Here is a 20,142-nt window from a genome sequence, read left to right as displayed (position 1 = left end):
CATTTCCACACGTTGAGCCACTTCGTTGAGCTATCATTTGTGGCCAGGTCGCTTCTGAAAAGAGCTATATACTTCAGTGGCCTTACCTGGTAAGATAGAAATAATTAAAAATTTGACAAAAAATTGGATGTTGCTTGTATGAAACAATACGAAGTCTGATGGCACCCATAGGAAGTCTGATTCGCACACGTGTTTATGCAAGGACACATTTTGGAGTCAATACTTGTACTTTACTGTTGAACAGTTTATTAAATGACACGAGTATACAAGAAACAAACCGGTGTTATTCGTGAAGCAAATAGTACTGGATTCAATTGCAATATATTTTTTCATTCACCAATCTCTAGCGAAATGATTCAGGACATTATACAATTCATCATTTTACTTTTGGCCAAATATGTTTTTATCCATAATTATTTCCGCTAAAATTATCAACCTGTAATTCATTCTCATCTTTTGTTGAATCATCGTAGGATAAGACATCTGTGGTAGAGTTGGGAGGGGAGCAGAGGCAGAGTCATACACTCACTGCGATATGTATGCATGTATGTTGAACTTCGTTTGCACCGAACGATGCCAACCGTGTTAATTGGAGGTGTGGGGGAAGGACAACAAACTAAACGCAAAACGCAATTTGAAAGAAATTATATGAACCTGGTGACTTGAGTTGTTACTCGCACCTCCAATTAGCACGGTTGGTTGCGAAATAAGTTTAAAATACTACTGCTGTATACTTTATTTTTTTTTATTTTTTACCAGGTAAGGCCCACTGAGCTAAATAGCTCTTTTTCAGAAGCGACCTGGCCACAAATGACAACTCAACAAAGTGGCTTATCACGTGGACATTTACAGCAGCAAAATACTCTAAATGCATGTTGAGAACTTGCAAACTCCAAATATACAGGCGTCAGGGTTGGGATCGAACCCACGACATCCTGCATACCAAGCGAGGTAGTTAACATCTCACAACCATTGCCGGCCACGGCTACCATCAGTGGCAAGTTATACCTGAACCGGCCCTGCCGCGCCTGCCCCCCCACCACCTCACTTCACCAATCCGCACAGTAACCAGCGCGGCGAAGGTGAAAAAAAACCACTCGTGATGGACACGGAATGCCAAGGCCTTCATCCAACAAGGGACTGACAAAATGCTGCAAATTCTGTGTAGATTATGGAGGACAGTTTGAGTACCTTAATGAGCAACAAAGCAGCGTCTTAGCGTACGTGGATGCGGATTGACTTGGGATCAACGCGGTGGTTGGGGGACGCCTTTCTTCGGTGGTTTAACAGCTTTTGCTTCAATTGCAGCCACCTGAAATGGCACCGTATCAAACTCACACGTGTGTATCTTGCGCCTGTGCAAGTGGTGCATTTTTGTTCATACACGTAGGGAGTTGAGAACAACTCATGTGCTCATGAGAGTCACTCTCTGGCTCTCTCTCGTGGGTGCTCACATCTTTACATTTTGAGGTATCTGAAGCTGAAAGTGAATGTGTATAATCTACTCAATTATAATGATATACTCTTGCATCCTACGGGTGTAACGATGCATCCGTTCAACGATACAAATTCTCAAAACTCATAATATGAATCTAATATGTAATCACATTTCATTTGTATTTCATGACTATTCAAAAACGAATGGCCTGCGTGGAAGAATAGGCCAAGTGCCCTCTAAAAGGTCTCTAGAGCTCCCTCTAGTGGAGGGTCTTCTGCTGATTGTAGCGTGAACATGTAAATGTTATATTCATGCAACATTTACGACGATATAATTAACTACATTGTACAAACAAGATGGAAATGTTATGAAGTAGTGTAAATGAGACGGAAACAAATGATGAAACATCAAATGTTCCTGGAATCAAATTACAGTCGTGAAGGACAAGAAATCATTGAATCTCTGTATGAGTGACTCACTCCACTCTTCGTGAATACACATGCACGAATGTACACACATGTGATGTGCTAAACTCGGTATGCTAACTTCTCTTGATAAACTGCTTTAATGAAGAGATGTTACGGACCAGGTGACATGGCATTTTATTGTGACCTTGTGCTGACTGCTGCTTGCATCTCTTTGAATAACCCGACGAACAAACGCTGCTCTCGATAATGCTGCCATTGTGAATTGGATATGATATTATTGAGAGTGACAAAAAGGAAAAGGTGAAAGATCAGGAAACATTGCTCAAGATCAATGCTTGTAAAATGGTACAAATCCAATAATTGCACTTCAGCAGGCTGACAATAATTGTCCTGCAATGATCAATAATGGTGTGCCTCATCTACGATCACGTTCGTATGTAGATACAATACTTTTGTTTTATTCGTTAGCGCCTCTTTACTGCAAACATGCTTGAGAATGTGAATTTTTTTACACTTTGGATTTTTTTTTAACCACATTCACTTTTATAATCATGTGTTTTTTATTCATATTTTAATCTGTTAATTATGCTACAAGCATCATCCTTGTCGTTAGCACCTGCTACCGATTAAAGATAAATGTTCAATCAGGGAAAAACTTACACCAAGATACCTTTGGGCCCTTTCACATCAACATAACAGTCCAGGAACCGTGTTACTTGCCCTGTACTGCAGATGGCAATGTCTAACTGCGCTTGAATGTTAACTCCTCTATTTTGTCTTTGATAATACTGTATTTGAATGAGCTCAGAGCTGGATTCAGTCCAGTCAGGCGCAATGCCACCACCGTATCATTGATTTTTTACAATTCTAGGTCACTGAGCCGACACCATCAAACTCTCTGCACGGGAACCGTTTCCGCTACACAGGAATACATTCCAGAAACCCATTCAATGCTTGCTCGGCATCTCATTAACCTGCCATTTCCCCATTGTAAAACATTTATACTGGTAGGAACCTCATGGTTACACCAGCCCACAGGGGATTATTGTGTCCGTCCGTCCGTCGTGCAGGGAGGGGCTGGGTGGAGAGGGAGGGGCTGGGTGGGGAGGGTGGGGCTGGGTGGGGAGGGGCTGTGTGGGGAGGGGAGGGGCTGGGTGGGGAGGGTGGGGAGGGGCTGGGTGGGGAGGGGTGGGGCTGGGTGGGGAGGGGCTGGGTGGGGAGGGTCGGGCTGGGAGGGGTGGGGCTGGGTGAGGAGGGGTTGGTCACCCCGTGGTGCCCTTATAAAACTCAACGTTTAACCTACTCACGCCGGCTTGTGCCCGCCCTCACAGTCGGGCATATTTGCGGAATACACCACGCCGCCGTTGACCCTGGCCATTGACCGAGCAACCCAACGTTCCTCCTAGCAGCTCCCTCCGCAGGACAATGTGTTTCTGCCCCTTTTCGTGGTCACCTGACAGCTTGGTAGAGACCCCAGCGGTTGAGCGGTGAGCTCGTTGCAAAGCCGCCTCTTTTAACGAAGCTGCGTCTCCGCACGTTCGTTTCTGTCCACTCTGACCGGAGCAAAGTCCTCACCTCTTCCTGCAGCCGCACGAGGCTGTTGCGCAGGTCCTTGACCTCTTCGATGCGCTGGACAATGCAAGGATGGACAATGGCACATGGAGTCAACGCGTGTTTTGATTTTGATCGCTCAACAGAAATTGAGGTTTCGTGATGTGCATTGTCGTGTACAATATTGAATTGATTTCTCTTTATCGCCATGGTTGTGCTGCGTCTATGTGAGGTGTATGTTTCGGTACAACATGGAACACATCTCAGAGAGACACGGAACACATGCTAGAGTTAATGGTTACACTTATTAAGAAACTTGCTGACTGGTATATGGTGTTCTGAATTTCACTACTGGTCCGATTCAATACAAAGTCTGTAACTCATACATTTGTAGAAAATAAATAAAAACATGGGTTCATACATAATAATTTGGAACACACGGTTTTTAAAATTATGTTTGTCAATGGCGGAGCCAGGATTTTCAGGTAGGGGGGGCAACCCCTACAGCAATAAATAATGATAGAGGAGTTGTTAGTAAGTAAGGACTTGTCCCTTGCTTTTTAATGGATGCGTGTGCGGCGATGGCAAGGGTCGAATTCGAACCGCGTTGTGTGATCGGCATCGCGCTCGCTGAAGGTGAATGCCTTCAGGGAAGTCGTGTCCTGTATACGCAACTGCGCACAATTCTGAGTCACTTATAACCGCTTTGCCGTTACTTATTGCCAATTATGGACTCAGACTATTGTCCTATCATCTCATAGAGTTCCTGGCACATAATAATATGCTACACAGTGGCAGTGGGGTCGCAAAATTCCGATTTATTACTAATAAACCTCAATGATCCTATCGAAATTAAGGATTTCGATCGGATCATTGGGGGGCACGTGCCACCCCACCTCTCCCCACTGGCTCCGCCAGTGATGTTTGTACACTTAGAGTTGGGCTTAACCTATTGTCACTGATTTGCTTAATCGTCTTGCAACCAATCCACAACCACAACCACCAGTAGTGGCATAAGCAGTAGTAGCAGTGTGAGTGTGCATGAGTCATTGGTTTGTGGAGGGATTGGGGGGGAAATAGAAAATCGTGTCAAACATACTGAGCCAGAGGCGTGTTTTCTGAGTTAATGGTTTTGGCACACCTCCAAATCCATTTAGCAACAGAAAAAAGCGCTCCCGTTCAGTGCAACGATGCCTCTCTCATAAATGCCCTTCCACTGACAACACTGCCCGTTTGCGGCACCCCCACCACCACCACCAACCCGTGCCAGCTGCCACAACGTGGAGAGTGAATTACAGACGGCGTTAAATGCCATTGCGCGCTTCAAGAGGTTGACGGGGATGGGGGGGGGGTCAACGTGAACTCACTTCCTCGGCGATTTGTTCAAACCTCTCCTCGTGCTCGGCAGCCCTCACGGCGAGGGCGACGAGCCGGGAGTCGACGTCTGCCAGGACCCGAGAGCTCCTGCCAGTCGAGTCGTGCATGTCGCGTGTCATCGTGGCGGCGAGCTGCAATCCCCCGGTACAGCAACAACGAAAACAATCACGACAACAACGACAGCAACAACGGGCGCGTTTGCACAACGCGGTGGGAATCCATAATATAGGGGGGGGGGGGCGGGGGGTTAGATCGCGTAAATATCAATGTGTCGTTAAACCCGCCACCACCCGACACAGCCGATTTAGTAAGGGTTGTCACGAAAAAATTGCGTGCCAATTCGTTACTAGTACAGCAAACCGGTGTTTTGGAAAGCACAACATTTATCATCTGAACACGACGTTTCGCCAGTAGTTACAACGAGCTTCATCAGGCGACAGCCAGATTTGTTTAGGTCGGGTGTGAATCCAATATATATTTTAAAAAAATGTAGGCAATTGTAGCCGGTCCGCCCCGTCCCATCTCCTCCCATCGTGAATCCTTTCGGGAGTGGGGGGGGGGGCTAAATAGACAACAGCAATACAAAATTTGATTAAGTTCGGAGACAGTGAGTAGGTACTCTGTGTTCTGTTCTCCGGAGACGTGGGCGACTCGATAACAGCTGCAATAGCGATCAGAGGACACCCTCCACGTCACAGCACCGCAGCTGAATTCCTTGGTCCAGAAGAGGGCCCAACATCTCAATTTGGGACATCCCTCGTGCTCTGCTGTGCACGTGGGGGCTCGGGGTACAATCTCCGGTCACCATTGCCTGATCTTAAATCATCGTAAAAATACGCACCTGGCTCTCCACAGTTGTGCGAAATGATTTCTTAGGACCCTTTTAGTTACAGAGTGCAGAATTGTTCATGCGATTCATGACAGGCGAACCTATACCGGCTTCACAATCTGGAATTACAGTCAAGGCTTTTAGCCTCTGGATTTCAATAGTGTGTGATTTGAATTTCAGGTCTGCTGAATTGTAAGAGATGCCCAAACATCTCCACGTCTACACCCACATCGTAGCTAACCCTATGTAAATCTCCAAACGTCAAGATTAAAGCACAGCAACCCACTTGAAGCCCCCTCACTCAATCCGTGGAGAGCAACCTGGGACAAGGCTGACGTTCCTAACAAGCACTCTTTTTGCCGACCCCGCATAAAACGTTCCCGGGTTCCACTTTGCTCCGCAAACAATGATCTGTAATTGAACCGCGTCAGAACATTTGCACGGCAGAGGCAGCCAGCTCCTATCCCGATGGAAGATTAAGAATGGCCGACAAGTGCGACTGCAGTCACCGATTTCAAACGATGGACGGCATGACACCGCTGCCCACCTTGCCAAACTACTGGCAACATTTTAGATATTCACCGATTTCAAACGATGGACGGCGTGACACCGCTGCCCACCTTGCCAAACTACTGGCAACATTTTAGATATTCACCGATTTCAAACGATGGACGGCGTGACACCGCTGCCCACCTTGCCAAACTACTGGCAACATTTTAGATATTCACCGATTTCAAACGATGGACGGCGTGACACCGCTGCCCACCTTGCCAAACTACTGGCAAAATTTTAGATATTCACCGATTTCAAACGATGGACGGCGTGACACCGCTGCCCACCTTGCCAAACTACTGGCAACATTTTAGATATTCACCGATTTCAAACGATGGACGGCGTGACACCGCTGCCCACCTTGCCAAACTACTGGCAACATTTTAGATATTCACCGATTTCAAACGATGGACGGCGTGACACCGCTGCCCACCTTGCCAAACTACTGGCAACATTTTAGATATTCACCGATTTCAAACGATGGACGGCGTGACACCGTTGCCCACCTTGCCAAACTACTGGCAACATGACTCATGCACACTCACATTGCTACTACTGCTTATGCCACTACTGGTGGTTGTGGTTGTGGATGACGATTAAGCAAATCAGTGACAATAGGTTAAGCCCAACTCTAAGTGTACAAACATCACTGGCGGAGCCAGTGGGGAGAGGTGGGGTGGCACGTGCCCCCCAATGATCCGATCGAAATCCTTAATTTCGATAGGATCATTGAGGTTTATTAGTAATAAATCGGAATTTTGCGACCCCATTTTAGATATTCACCGATTTCAAACGATGGACGGCGTGACACCGCTGCCCACCTTGCCAAACTACTGGCAACATTTTAGATATTCACCGATTTCAAACGATGGACGGCGTGACACCGTTGCCCACCTTGCCAAACTACTGGCAACATGACTCATGCACACTCACATTGCTACTACTGCTTATGCCACTACTGGTGGTTGTGGTTGTGGATGACGATTAAGCAAATCAGTGACAATAGGTTAAGCCCAACTCTAAGTGTACAAACATCACTGGCGGAGCCAGTGGGGAGAGGTGGGGTGGCACGTGCCCCCCAATGATCCGATCGAAATCCTTAATTTCGATAGGATCATTGAGGTTTATTAGTAATAAATCGGAATTTTGCGACCCCATTTTAGATATTCACCGATTTCAAACGATGGACGGCGTGACACCGCTGCCCACCTTGCCAAACTACTGGCAACATTTTAGATATTCACCGAGCAACACCTTGCAGCTGTTACACTGGCTCGCTCACCAACCTCGACGTGACCACCTGATATGAAAGGATGGCTGCTGTCAGTGGCATGCTTGGGCGCACAGCCTATAATGACTGATTTACATCATTGTTAAGTGTACGCTCACTGTTTTTGAGCCATCCACGTGGGTGTAAAATAAAGTATTCCGCCCTCCTTCACGCCCACTGTTTAGTCTGCAGAGGGTGCTATTGTCAAAGCGAACCCACGAAGAGGACTACAGAACTTGAATGGTATCAAAGTTGAGCGAAACACAATTGAGATCAACTCATAAGGTTGTCATCCTGTTAAATAATATGTGAAATGTGTTGATACTGATTGCTTCATCGTTAGTCACGGTCAATGCACTGCTGGATGAAGGCCTCCACAAACTGCCACCGCCTCTCACAATCTTACGACGTAATATTCCACCTAGCACCTACCTGCACATGAACAGATTGCGTCTCTGCATTACAAGATATGCAATCAGCAATGTAGAAATACAAGAAATGCATTCAGAAATGGAGAAATCGAGTGGTAATTGATGATCAGTTAAAGATCAGAAGTAAAGTTAATTTAATCGATTTAAGTCCCCCATGAACTTGTTTGTGCGTGTCATTCAGAAACCGTTCAATATAAGATCGTGGTGTTTCTTTCATTTGATAGCGCGTTAAACAGCCAATATAATTAAAGAGAGAACCATTGTTCTATCTTTTATTGTTTTTGAGATATTTCGGATTAAAGCGGTTCTTAACGATAAAATACGCCTCGAAAACAGTAAAAGATAGGAGCTTCCCCTTATAGAGTATTACGTTCATGAATGTGTGTTCTTTCCAATAACAAAAAAACCCGGAATATTTAAATTCAGTGGTTTCCGATGGGTTTGTCTTTAAATCTAAGAAGTTGAATCAAGTCGTCAACAATTTTTGTGTGTTTTTTGTGGAAAAATACAAACTTTTGGAGTAGTTAGTGTCTTACCATAGATTTTAAAAATCATATCAGGTTAATTATATTTGTTCAATACGTTTGCCTGGTGAAGTTAAGCATCATGAACTAGTTATGAATACATTGTATCTTACACGTTCTGTCTCTTGGCCTATTTTCTGCTGGGTCCCACTTATCGCCTGCTGCAGGGCTGTTATCGCAACTTGAAGATGTTCCTTCAACTCATTGGTTTTCTTCTGCAGCTCTTTAACTTGAGAATCTCTACCGTAGAGAATAAGAAAGCACAGTACAATTCACAGTTACTGGAGCAAAAACTGACATCACTCCATGTTAAGATTCTGAATAGCTGAATAAGGATATAAGTCTTTAAAAGTTGAATAACCACATTGAGTAAAGCTACAGTATATCAGAGAGCTTAACATTAATTAAACAATAAATAACAGATAATTTTGCTGGGTCTAATTAAATATTATAAATTGCAATACCTGTTGTGGTCTAGGTATTAGTTTAAGCATCTATTCATAAATGATGCACAGATGGATAAAGAGCTAATTTAGCACATGCAATATTGACTAGGTGGTATCACAGAGCACCTGTAGTTTAAATTCTTTGGGTCTTTCGGTAAAGTCACGTAGATAGGTTCAAAGAAAATAACAAAAAATGACGACGTTTTGATCGCAACACAAGCGGTCGACATGATGACGACCGCCAGAGTCCAAGTTACGCCTATCCATAGTAACCATTCCATCCTCTTTTTGCTACACTGATGAATATATATATTTTTAAAGGACAATAATGACAGATAGATGTGTCGTGCCAGAATGCTGCAAGCAGAATGCTGCAAAAGCATTCTTGGACTTTTTTTGGGCTGAAATGAAGCACTGATTACATGCAAACGATGCAATCGTTTCGCGAGAGATGTCAATGTTCGAGGTCACCTGCGATGTTTTGGAGGGTGCAGTCAGAGAGAGAGAGAGAAAGGGCTCATTGCAAACGATACCTTTTCATTATCTCTGCCTTGACGACTTTTCTCAGCTCGTGTCGGCTTCGGTCAAGGTTGCTCGCGAGTCCTGCGACGTCTTCATCCATCTTGCGGTACTGTTGCATTATGCTGTTGCTCTCCACCTCACACATAGCACTCGGAAGGTTTAGACAAGCTGCTCTTTCGAAGAAAATGTTGTGCGCTACCGTCACATTCACCATGTGTTCATACTGTATATAACGTTCTGCCACTCAATGAGTCAATCCTTGAAGAGAAACTTTACCCTTTGTAATGCCTGCTGTGATCAGTTTAACTTTCACGATCACGACTATGGCTTGCACACATTTCGTAATGCAAGATTAAACTGCTGGAGGCCAAGTACATCTTGGAAAAACAGCGTCAATACTGTAAATGTCGCTTTCCATGATGTGGCAGAATAATCATCTCACAGTTGGAAGGTCGCAGGAGTTCATTCAAGTCATTATCTCTCCAGGGGTGATAAAATGCAGACCAATTTGTGGAATGTCCTTGTCCTTTGTCAATGCACTTATGAATGAATGCCTCCCCATGCTGTGTTAGCCACAGGGGGTGTTTGACCATACTTCACCGCACTCTCCTGTGTGGGGTTGGTGAAGGGTAGGCCCAGCACTGCTTCAGATGTCACTTGTACTGATATTAGCCGTGACCGGGAATCATACTCATGCTCTTGAGTTCATAGCGCTGTGCGCTAACGACTGTGCCACCCATTGAAAATATTATTATCAGAGTATTGATAATAAGTGCTCTAATTTGAACAATGCTTTTTAGTTCTCTCCAACGAAGGTTCAATGCATTAATGCATTAGCTCTGTCCGTCTTTCTGTCCATTTATCTGTCTCGAACATTGGGTCACAATAACTCGAGGACAGACGATTAATCACAACTTAAATTCAAGTCAAGAATTGTGCTGCTATTAGGGACACTTTGCCATGCCTTTCAAGCCTTTTCTCATTAATAAATCGTCAAGGTCGTGTCGGACAGCCCAGAACACGCAGCCTGGGTGCGTGCCTGCACGTCTGTAACAGGGAAGGTCACGATAGCTCTCCTAAAGACGATCCAATAACAAAACTTTAGCATGAAGTTGCCTTGCTATTATGGAATTACCCTCCTATGAAAAAAACTGGGCTAAATGATTAATAGAGATCCAAATTTTGGGGATAAAAACCCAGTGGTAATGGCTAAGACTTTTCGGCCAAGGCAATAATAGCATCAAATGCCATGCGTGCCTCGTCTCTCCATGATGCCCAATTGTGAGATTATCTCATTTGGCAACTCAGAAGGTAATGCTATTATCTCGAATTAATTACTAGATTTTTCTGGGGGCAAATACGTATTGGAAAGCTTGACATTTGCCACGCATATGCATCATTGTTTCTGCCTTATTTAGCATCAAATTGCGCTGGTCGCTGATACCTTCTGCAGATCACGAAGAGCCGTCAGCTCCTGCTGGTGCAGCCGCTGCAGTGCCGTCAGCCGCTTCTCGTTGTCTTGCCGAAGGCCTTTCTCAAAAGCCATCTGTCCACATTCCAGAGCTCGCATGCGCTGGACACAACAATTCCGTCAGTATTATGCATTTAATAAGCTAAAAATACGTTAATTCATTTTAGCTGCAATTTAAAATTCGATTATGTAATCTGAGTTATGAAAAACCCAGTCATTTATAATGTACTTTGCAGTCTGACTTCTCCTTTGCATTGTTGTGCACATTTATTAACGTCCTTAGGCAGTGCCAGATTGTCTCCAAAGTGATCACGGACGGCTTAAAGCCTCAGAGGCACAAGGCAGCAGTAGGCGAAAGTAGCTTCACTGTACTAATGATTTGTAAAGAAGATGGAACTCATTGTTGTGTTCTATGGGAACCTCATTTGCCAGTAAAAAATATGATAATTGGTTCTTTACCCTTCTATCTGGCAACAAAACTGACACCTTTTTACAAGGAGTCATGTTTGCATAGACCGCAATACCTGCAGTCATAATACAAACAAAAGAACATAACTCTGATAATGTGCACTGTCCGTAAAGTTGATTGATTGGTCCAACCCATATGAGACTAGGCTCTAAGGAAACCTGTCTCGGGTGTGGATCAATCAACTTTACGGACAGTGCACATTATCAGAGTTATGTTCTTTTGTTTGTATTATGACTGCAGGTATTGCGGTCTATGCAAACATGACTCCTTGTAAAAAGGTGTCAGTTTTGTTGCCAGATAGAAGGGTAAAGAACCAATTATCATTGTTGTGTTGCTGTCTAAATTAATATGGCCACAATTGTGACCCTTGATTTGATTTAAAACAAGGCTGTGTGCATTATATACGCAGGATGGTGATATCGCACAGCAAGGTCCGATGGGAGGACCAATCCTATTGGCTACAAATCTATTTTTGTCTATGAATAATTAGTCTTATTACCTACAGCCAGCATTAACTGTTTCGTCAAATTAAGTTTCTTCTTCATAATTTACAGAGATTGTTAGCGTCGGGTTTTGCTGTGCACTTTGGCATAGCTACCTTCTCGATTGCCAGGAACCTCTGTAGAGCCTCCTCCCGCATCTTCATTTCCTTCGACACAATCTTCCCGCTCACCTCGTCCACCATCTCTGAAAGCTTTCCCTGAGACGTGTGAACATTTCATTCGGGATTATTCTCGTGCCAACAAATTGAAGATATCGGTTGTAAGGACACAACTGGAGTATTTTTTTGACGAGTGAACTTAATAATGAAAAGCAACATATCAGTATACGGTATGAAGAAAGTTTCAATCAGTGCATATTAGCTTCTATAGTTAATAGATCACAAACATGGACACTGCGAAAGAAAATGCAACAAAAGCTGAAATGATCACAAGGAAGCGCGAAGAGGTTCATACTTGTTATTACAATACATTGAGAGGTAGAATAAGGAATACATAGAGAATGCATGAAGTTGAAAGAGGTATTGATGTAGTCATACTCTCTCCAATGACACGTGCCTTCACCATTCACCACTTAATTTGTTTCCCGCTTCGTTAGCTGCGTTATCACGATGTGTAGGAATAACTAAAAATACTCAAGAGCGAATGGTGAGCAGTGATATAGCTTTCACCTTCCTGGCATCTTTTAATTGCCACTTCGACCTTCAAAGCGGCTTTCATTTCGCTACTTTGACCTTTGCAGGCCGAATTTAATCAAAACAAGCGCGTTCCAAAGCAGGTTAATTTAATGGTTACTTTTTTTTTATTACTTACACCTCTCATAGGCTCGAGGGTGCTGTTATTGATTGATGAAGTGAAATGATTTGATGCAACAACATACGTGAACATGCCCTCAGCTATTTTTCATTTGAGATTTGTATGGACTATTGATCATTGTAAATGCTGAATTCATCAAACGTGCATTTAGGTTCATGTTGCACGCTTTGGATGCCAATGGTTAACACAGTATATAGTAGATTATAATTCTAGGTTTAACATGAAAAATAAAGAATGCTATGATTTTTTGCCTTCAGAAATCCTTCAAAGTATTACTTTTTAATTATTCCAATGATTCTTAAAAATAACTGAAATTATATTTATGGTGATGTGTTAAAAATGTTACATAAAATAATTTAATCACATTTTCAGTTGCAGTCAAGTGTGAATTGTATATTTAAAGTTGTATGTAGTTATAATTCAAATAGCTGAGAATTCATTTTGTAAAAAAAAAACTATGTGGCTTCTGCCACTGCACACTGAAGTAGAGCCATGACTCAAGTGTTGTTCTTGCACCTTTACATAAAAGCACTCCTGAAACCCACATAGAACACCATATTACGCCAAATTCTCTGGAGTGTAAGCCCTCAAGGCTCAACAACCATGACCTACAAAAAATAATAACACTTTGAATACTTCTGGTATCAGAAATGCACGCTGAGATTCTATATTTAAGTCAAATCAAGTCATTGCAATTCAGTACAGCCTATTCATTTAAATAATGTCACACGAACTGAAACCCTGGCCAGATTCTACAAATTTCCATTTAAAGAGGTACATTGCATGGCTACATAGTAAAAGCTTCAAAGTTAAGGCAAACACTTTGAAGTTTAAACAAGAGGTATAATTTTGGCAGGCTTTAAAATTATTTGTAATTTGGGGTCGAATTTTGGTACAGTAATTAGTGCAATGTGCTACTAAACCAGCCACCTGAGTTGTATTCCTGGCAACATCTAACGTCAGTGGCCAATTATATTTGAGCTGGTCCCAGGTACCCCCTCAACCGCTATGCACTAACCAGCACGGTGAAGTATGGTCGAACCCCCATGACTGAGATGGCACAGGGAGATCTGCATCCAGTAGTGAAAGACAACGGGCTGTAAATTATATTTGTATTTAAATATGTATAATATGTTCACGTATAGCCCATTACACCTGTCTTTTGTGCAAGGTGGTCACCCATCCAATCACTATCCAAAGTCAACCCTGCTTGGCTTCCGAGATAGGACAATGTCGGACACAATTGAACAGCCAAATAGAAAAATGTAGATGTTGCAGTGGAACATTGTATAAAGCGTAACGTATCATTGTGTGATGTAGGGGAGCACCAAACACCTGCATGAGCGCCCCCTGTCCCTCCGTCTCCTGCTGTCGCTCCTCTATGTGTCCGCGCAAGGCCTGTAGCGTCTCCGCGTGCCTGCGGTCGTGCTCCACTTGGGCTGTGCTCAGTTCATTCAGCCTGGTGATGGGCAGAGACATCCATGGCAGAGACATTATCATTGGCATGCTGTTTCTGTGCAGTGTCTTGATATGATGTAGACGCTGCATCCATCTAAATGGTCGCTGCTGATGTTGTACTTAACGCTTTGATTTTACCAGAAACTATTGACAGAAAATTTCGGGACGATTGGCAAACCGTTCATATGTTTTGTTACAAATGGGGATACAGTGTATCTCGGCAATGTTGTTCTCATGTGTTCAAGTCACTGGTTATAACTTGGAATAATATGGTATTCAATTGTGAAGAGTTTTGTGCAGTACTGTAGTTTCAGTACTATTCTAAAGACAAATTAGAGACATGGTACAATCATTGTGTGGCACATTAGGAAGGGACCACTATTTTAATTATGTCCTTGTGCAGCAAGGGAGTAAAGTGTGGTTCTGTGAAAGTCCTGATGTGCTGTTCAGTGCATCAATGGACGTGTGAACAGCAGCATGTGATGCCTGAGTTGGGCCTGTAGGTGGCTGGCAGGGTTAATGATTAACCGGACTTGGACGCCAGTCACATGGTTAATGGCGACTGAAGAATTACTGTGTGTGACACACGTGCTGCTACATTTTACAGAGTGATGGTGCTGTTCTTCACAAGATTGCTATTAACCACAAAAAATGTGTCTGCCCTCGATTTGGAGCACCTGCCCACGTCCTTCATTTCGAGTGTGCAACAATTGAATCATCATCCACGTGTACATTGAAGAGAAATGGAAGGTTATCTCAGTTATTCAGTGGAAGAAGTATTGTTGAAACAAAATGTTCATAATGCTGTGATTCAGTGCAAAATACATGGAATGGTAATTCGTGACAACTCTGAAAGTACTCAAATGCACTTAGCAGCGGTCAGAATTAATAACTAAAAGTGGATATTTACGTAAAAAAGTTGCATGTAATGTGCATCCTTTGCGATTTGATGAATTATAAAGATTTTGGGTCAGAGGTTGTATTCGATAATCTTTTTTGGGATATTGTGATGACTGTAGCAGCCTCTAGTGACAGCAGTTATCACGTAAATATCTTACATACAAGGCATACGAATTCAACAGTCAGTTCCTACACGCTTGATTCGATGTATATACAGCAAAATATAGGTTCGATATCTATATCGATCAACTAATCATTGCACAATTACATCTGTAATATAAAGCTTGAGTTATAGAAATGTATATATGTGTGTATATCGATACTTACCTTGCCTCCATAGTCTGAATCAGACTTCTTTTTTCAGATTCCACCATTGCCTGCTTGTTTCGAATATCTAGCAATGCATTGTGGATATCAGAAAACCTACGAACAATAAGAAATAATAATCATGCAGAAAATGATGGTTAACCTTGTGTATTACACACCAATCACACCAAATATATTGTTTTTAAATGTACATTCACGGAATGTTTTACGGCACGCAATATACCAACCCATTAACTCCATCATAGATTTACTCAAAATAACGTGGTTAAGACTGGTGTGGGTTAATGCAAGTCGGTGCTAGTCTGTAGCATCGGGAAGCAAATGACAAATTCGTGTTGGAATCTGCTTTTTAATAGTAAAGAAGATGTAATCCATTTTATTGTCAAAGTAATGAACTTAATATAATTCGTTTTTGAGCAGCAACTAATACTGCACGTTTGTACCTGTGCTCAAGCATGCTTTTCAAATGATTGCTGGAGTACTCCGTCACGTGCCTTTCTCCACTTATTCTCTGCAACGTCTCCACCTGAAGTAAAGCAGGTGCATTTAGAGAAGGTTTAGTTATTGGTTTTAATATTACGTAAAAATTGCAACCAAAACAAAATCAATCGAGATGAGAGATGCCACAAGTTGTTCTGAGGTCAAGAAAGGAAAGTCAATGTAGGGACTTGAGGATTGGAGTTAAATGGTTCCATGTATGATCATGGGTAAGGAGCATTGAAGCTTTCATTTACATTTAAATGACTGGATCAGTGCAATCAATGTCCATGTATCCACATTTTTCCTTGTAGGGGTACAAAAGGATACATTTTCAAGCGTGGTTATCTCTGAGTACAACACATCTACGATAGTTTTTTTTTAAATTATATCCCTTATTAATTCTACCAGCCCCTTTTTGGCCAGTATCAATATGATAAAAAAAAATAGGCTTTACCCTTTCCAGCAATCATACAGGTGTTACGATGTTCAAACAGATCTTTACAAATCAAATAATACCAGTATCCTGTAATAAATTTCGATTTAAATGCTTTCGTGACTGTAGGGATTCATCTTCTTGTTTCTTTCGGTAAAGTCACGTAGAAGCGAAATAATGAAATAATAATAAAACATAATAAAATACAATTTTCACGACGTTTCGGCTGCAACGCAAGCAGCCATCCTCAGGTGAAGAACAGGTCTGTCGGAAAGACAGCGTCTTTTTTACCGAAAGAACCAAGAATATGTATCCTGTAATACATACATTACATGCAAACATTTCTCTTCTACAAAAAATTGGCTAAACATCACAAGCGCGACTCTCCAAAAAAATCTGGAGATTCAAATATTTCCTGGGCATATAACTAACCCATCTCTTCAGATCTCGTAGACTAATCAGGCATGAGCCTAGACAGTGTTTGGATGGGTAACCACCATGTATAACCGGTTGTTAAAGGTTGTGCGGCTACGTAGTGGGGAGTAGAGAGCTGTGAAGTCAAATCCATTGTTCTAATGTAATTCTATGCTTTCGCTCTTCTCTCCAAAAGTGGGCTCACGTAGAATTTGGTAGGACGCCACTTTTGTTCGCACGCAGACACTTGAATGAATGAATGTTAAAAAGAGATCCAAAATCGTCTTTAAAATCTTCTCTCTCTAACATCAGAAGATTTTAAATTCAAAACTCATCCCTAATGTACACCGCATCTCATCGTTGACAGCAAGGTTCCTTCTGTGACACAATTGAGTTATGCCCCCCACCCCATGGTCATGGTACTGCTGCTGTTGGTGCTCACAGCTGATCTGGCTTCGACGTCGCTCCTGCGGATGAGCTGTCGCATCTCGGCGTGGAGGAGCTGCAGCGCCGCCGCCTGATCCTCGAGCTGGCCACGCGTCTGCCGGGACTCGCGCGCGAGCTCCGCCAGGGACTGCCTCAGATCCACCTCCCCACGCCGCCTCTCGCCCACATCCTCGCGAATATCCGCCAGCCTTCCGCGGCACAACGAGCACGTAAACGTTTGCAACGATTTTTGTAAATTATTATAACGATCAGTGATATGCACTGGTCAAAGTTGCACTCTCGCCGCAGCGGCGAGGTGTTATTTCATTCTACTGGTATAAATGAGGGTGTGGATTCGATCCCGAGCATGACGCCTGTACGTCTGGAGTTTGCATGTTCTCCCCGTGGTCGCGTGGATTTCTTTCCGGGTCCTCCAGTTTTCCCTTCTACATTTAGAAACATGCGTCGAGAATATTTGGCTGCTATAAATTTCCACGTGATCAGCCACTTCGTTGAGCTATCACTTGTGGCCAGGTCGCCTCTGAAAAAGAGCGATATAGCTCAGTGGACCTTACCTGGAAACATTTAAATAGTTGAGTTTTAAAGGTTCGGTTTGCTTATCTCCATAGGTGGCACTGAGGCAGTGGTGGGAATTCCACTTTCCCCTACGGTACAGGGTAGAATGTAGAGGCCGACAGCAATTAAAGATCGATTGACGACGTTAAAAGGAGACCTGTAACAGAACGTTTTGTGGGACTGCATGAAGCGATTGCCGGAAAAGTGGAGACATTTCATCCATCCTCATCATCGACCGACTCTTGATGGCTGACAGAAGAGAAGAATAGAAATAAGATGGCATATACCAGTTTTTTCATCGCACAATTATTAACTTCCAACGTAGAAGTTATTTCAAAGGATTTCAGATGAAACCCTGGAATCCGAATGGAAACTTAACCTCATGACCTGATGAGGACAGCACAATTAGGATGAAAATTTGGCACAAGACAGACAAGTGGAATCAAATGGCAGAATATGTAGCGGACACCTACGGCGTATCTACCCATTGCTCGTGATGATGATGAAACAAACAAACAGATGGAGGAAAGCCCAGCACAGGTGGCAACTTTAACTACCTTTGATCGAGCTGGGCCCTGCATGCCTGCACCACGCTCTGCTCCAGCTGCTTCGTGCGAGTGGCGAGGGTACCAAAAGCCAGCTTCTCCTCGTGCAGCGTCCCCTCGGCACGCTGCAGACGGGATACGATGCCCGCCACGGCGTCTCCGCCCGCACGCACCGAGTCCATCAGGGCGACTCGAGCCGCCCGCTCAGCCACCAGCCTCTCCACGGTCTCCGAGCGCAGCTGCCTGAAGTCGCTCTGCAGCTGGGCCACATCTGCCCTCAAGCCGTGCACCACCTCCGAGCGGAGCTGCCACACCTCGCCCTGTAGGTTTCTTGCCAGGGCGTCGTCCGTGGATGCGTGCGCAGGCGCATGCCTCTGTGGTGCTGAATACTCCGTGATGGGATGTGTCGAGCTGAGTCTGATCGCAGGCAGGCGTAGGACTGGGACCGACGACAGGTCCGAGGCATCAGCACGGCCTTCTGACATGACCTGATGAGCAGAAGATAGCGTGTCGTCATGGTCAGTAGATTTTTAGAAGGACGTATCATATTCATAGCGTGGAAGAGTAGGCCAAATTCCTTTGAGGTTTTCTTGAGCTCCCCCGAGTGGAGGCTCTTCTGCTAGAAATGAGCCGAACAAAACATTTCAGGCTGTGGATTTACCTTTTTTATGTGTTATTTTAATACTTCGGTTTTTTAAAGCAATATACGTTAAAAAAACACATTCAATAAATTGTTTTTTTCGCTGACCAATGCTGCTAAATCTTTAATCAAACAAGTCTTCATCTAAGCCTTTATAAGTGAGGTCTAACTTTCTCCCCCATAAGGGCTAAGCGGTAAGCCATGCCCAACCACAGACTGCCTATGCCACTCTAGGCATAGGCAGGGAGTTCAACACAAAGTCATCCGGATTCTGAAATTGGCAAAAACGAAATGCAAATAAAATTCAAAAACACTTCTGCGATAATCTTCTAGAATACGTTTATGAAAATAAATCGCACATTTTTCAAACTGACTATAGACATTGACAATAAGCTTTTCTCAAAGGCGAAAGCAAATAAGAGTTGTAAATTAGCCTAAGCCATTAAGATAGAAGCCGTGTACAAAAATCACATTTCGATAACGTAACAATATTTATACTCTTTTATTTACAATATTTCCTCAATAAATACAACATCCACACACACACATATAAAAGTAACCTTACAATTCGCAGAAAAGTATCCAGGAGACTCAATGCGGCGCTGCTTATTGATAAACTCAATTGTGACTGCAATTTGAGTTCCTGTTGTTTAAGGGAGGTGAGAGCCCTCGAGGTGTAGCCGTCATCAAGTGGCTGGAGCACTACCCTCACGCTCCACTCTCACATCTGAAAGTCATCGAGGCTATTACTGTACACAGATCGTGGCCATTGACACTCCCCTATGCGTGTGTGCGGTTTTTTTTGGGGCGGTTCGTGCAGGGGACCAGCCATGTGTGAGGCTATATGAGTTCACGGCTGCCACTTAGGTGGGGCTTTTGGATTGAAAGAAGCTCTGTTCAACGCTGATGGAGCGGCACACGAACAGAAGAGTGGGCTAACAAGAAGGGCACTTCAAGCAGTCTCCTTCACGCGCGGCCACTCTCTTGCACCACCCTCTCCTCCTTTCGCTTGTGCTTGTCGAGGCACTCCTCTGTGTACAAATGAAACACGTTCACGTACTACCCATACCTCCTATATATGTTTTTTTAATTCCTCGTGTTCATTTAGAACAACAACCATAATTTTACATTCAGCTGGTCGAGCCAGATGATTGCGCCAGGAGCAACAGAGTGGCGGTCGCCCTGATGATGCCTCCGTTTTTGTGAATCGGGTGACCAACTGAATCACTGAAAAGTCAATCTCAAAATGAACATTAAAAAAATGTGGATGAAAATCAACACCTATGTAAAACAACTACATGTACGCTTCTGGAGTGAAT

At 43.5% G+C, this 20,142-nt stretch overlaps 1 protein-coding gene across 1 annotated transcript; it reads right to left on the bottom strand.

Annotated features, from left to right (window-relative positions):
* Positions 1 to 235: 235 nt before the first annotated feature.
* On the bottom strand, positions 236 to 19,536 carry CCDC154 (coiled-coil domain containing 154). Its single transcript, XM_078856759.1, has 13 exons — positions 19,389 to 19,536; positions 18,196 to 18,671; positions 17,079 to 17,271; positions 15,753 to 15,835; positions 15,310 to 15,405; positions 13,960 to 14,083; positions 11,907 to 12,008; positions 10,813 to 10,941; positions 9,380 to 9,504; positions 8,514 to 8,640; positions 4,785 to 4,925; positions 3,320 to 3,495; positions 236 to 1,312 (listed from the first exon to the last, which is right to left on the bottom strand). The coding sequence occupies exons 2-13, from the start codon at positions 18,666 to 18,668 to the stop codon at positions 1,216 to 1,218; spliced, it is 1,866 nt and encodes a 621-aa protein (XP_078712885.1). The 5' UTR covers positions 18,669 to 18,671; positions 19,389 to 19,536; the 3' UTR covers positions 236 to 1,215.
* Between the last annotated feature and the right edge of the window lie 606 nt (positions 19,537 to 20,142).

The sequence above is a fragment of the Lampetra fluviatilis genome, chromosome 5, assembly GCF_964198595.1.
Source record: "Lampetra fluviatilis chromosome 5, kcLamFluv1.1, whole genome shotgun sequence".
Lineage (NCBI taxonomy): Eukaryota > Metazoa > Chordata > Hyperoartia > Petromyzontiformes > Petromyzontidae > Lampetra > Lampetra fluviatilis.
The sequence above is the reverse complement of the archived record's forward strand: the minus strand, read 5'-3'. Positions and strand labels throughout refer to the sequence as shown.